Raw genomic sequence first — 2,474 nt, forward strand, 5'->3', positions numbered from 1 at the left:
TACAAGGTACCCACAGTGGTACACGAATTTCTGTGCATATTGTCCTAGTGGTTCGCCTGTAGCCACGTTGAATTCTGAGATGATGTAGCGGCCTTCCAACGGCTTTTTGGCCCCTCGAACATTCTTTGTGTTCCCCGTCGTCGTCGTCGATCCAGACGGCTATGTACGCATAGAAACACAAAAAGTATTATAAACGAAGGTCGATCCAGTGGGCTACATGTATGCATAATAAATAAATGAGAGCTAGATATTGAGAAATATATACCTCGCCGGAATTATCTTCATGAACAACTTCCTCAACAATATGATCGAGATTCAAGTATTGACACCCGTCGTCTTCCTGCTGGTCATTATCAACATCGGCACAATGTTCAGTGCCGACGTTGATAATATCCATCATTTCCGCCTCCAGGTCATCGTCTCTCGGGTCGGCCATAGAGAGCCTAAACAATTATAAAACAATAATTATGCAATTAGGGTTTCATAGACATTTCATACACATTTCGGGGCGGTGGTGCCTGCGCGGGGCGGCCGGCCAGCGTCGGTGGCCGAGGAGGGTTTAGGGTGGTTTAGGGTTTAGGGTTTAGGGTGCTTTAGGGTTTAGGGTGGTTTAGGGTATAGGGTATAGGCCACATGGTATCATAATATAACACAATTGATTTTTTTTCCTAAGGAAAAATTATACATGTATACATTAATTGATATATATATATACACACATTAATTTCATACATATATACATTAATTGATATATATATATACACATTTCATACATACATAATTTCATACATATATACATTAATTGATATATATATATATATACATATTTCATACATATATAATTTCATACATATATACATTAATACACATTTTGTCAATATAATTCATAAATATAATAAATATAATATATATATATATACCGGCGGTTTAGAATTAATGGAGTGTTGGCGACGGGCGGTGGTGGACAGTGGCGCTGGATCGAGGCACGGAGGCTCTTGGCCGGGCGCGGCGTCGTCGGGGCTACTCCGACGAGGTGTGGGTGGGCGTCGGGATGCCCTCCGGTGAGGAAGAAGGCGCGGCGTCGGGCCGGGGTGGCCCGGGAAAGCAAAATCGGCGACGGCGTGGCGCACGCGCGGCGTCGGGGGCAGCCAGGGGCTCCTCCTTGAGGGGCGCGGCGTCGGGGCTACTCCGGCGAGGTGGGCGGGCATCGGGGTGCCCTCCTATGAGGAAGGCGGCGTCAGGGGTGGCCGGGAAGGCGAAATTGGTGGCGGCGTGGCGCGCGCACGGCGTCGGGGGCGGCCGGGGCTCCTCGGTGAGGGGCGCGGCGTCGGGGCTACTCCGGCGAGGTGGGCGAGCCTCGGCGTGCCCTCCGGTGAGGAAGACGGCGTCGGGGGTGGCCGGGGAGGCGAATCGGCGACGGCAGAGCTCTGGGGACGCGCTGAAGACGAAGACGATCGATGAGGAGGAAGAGAGAAGGGAGGCGGCAGTATATAGGAGAGGGACCTTTAGTCCCGGCTCCATCCACCGCCCGGGACTAAAGCACCTTTAGTCCCGGCTCCTGCCACCAGCCGGGACTAAAGGGGGGACCTTTAGTCCCGGCTGTTGGAAGGAGCCGGGACTAAAGGATTTTTTGGCGGGCCGCCAAATGCAGCCCACCTTTAGTCCCAGCTGGTGGCAGGAGCCGGGACTAAAGGTGGGCTACATTTTCATTTCCCGTAAACTTTTAAGCAGATCAGTTTATTTTATATATGTTTTGTATTTAAATGTTTAAGTCTTATTATTTGCGCAGTAAATTCAATACTAGGCATAAATTTTTTTAGAAAAAGTAATAAACTTTATTTTCATTTACTGCACACAAAAAAAAATATGTGACCTAAACTATTGTGTTTTTTATTATAAATGTTGAACATAATGCAACTAATACTCACTATTTTCGTTAATGCAAAAATGTAGACTTTAATTGAAATTATTAAATTTATTGGTTTTCTACAGGAAATTAGTTTTCATGTAATTGTAACGTAAATCTTTAGGTTCTTCATTAATCATTGTATAATTAATCGGTGAGTTCGGGCAGAAATTGAATTAAAGTTAAAAAAGTACCAAACCACCCTAGAAAAATCTCAAACTTGGTGGTGGCTACACACAGGGCATTTGTAGTCTTGAGAAAAAGTTTGAGACCAATCTGGCACTAGAAAGCACATGGACCTCAGAATCCCGCAGAACATAGGTGTATAGACAGGGTTCGACGAAAGGTTCTATATACCTCTGTGAAGCACGTCGACTCCGCCTATGTCGAAATGGCTTAAAAATTTTTTGACAGTCATTTACACCCAAAATATGGCCCCACGCAAGATCTTAGGTTTTTCTGATAATTATTTTTATTATTACATTTTTCTTTGTGCCGCGTGAGACGAAATACGGCGAATTACATATTCAAAACAATATAATTTTGCATCAACCTCCACAAATATTTG

The 2,474-nt window shown here is 45.3% G+C and overlaps 1 protein-coding gene across 1 annotated transcript; it reads right to left on the bottom strand.

The window, feature by feature from the left end:
• Positions 1-1,020: 1,020 nt before the first annotated feature.
• On the bottom strand, positions 1,021-1,521 carry LOC136479049 (predicted GPI-anchored protein 58). Its single transcript, XM_066477038.1, has one exon. The coding sequence runs from the start codon at positions 1,519-1,521 to the stop codon at positions 1,021-1,023; it is 501 nt and encodes a 166-aa protein (XP_066333135.1).
• Positions 1,522-2,474: the final 953 nt, after the last annotated feature.

This window comes from Miscanthus floridulus, chromosome 9 (genome assembly GCF_019320115.1).
Source record: "Miscanthus floridulus cultivar M001 chromosome 9, ASM1932011v1, whole genome shotgun sequence".
In the NCBI taxonomy this organism is placed as follows: Eukaryota; Viridiplantae; Streptophyta; class Magnoliopsida; order Poales; family Poaceae; genus Miscanthus; species Miscanthus floridulus.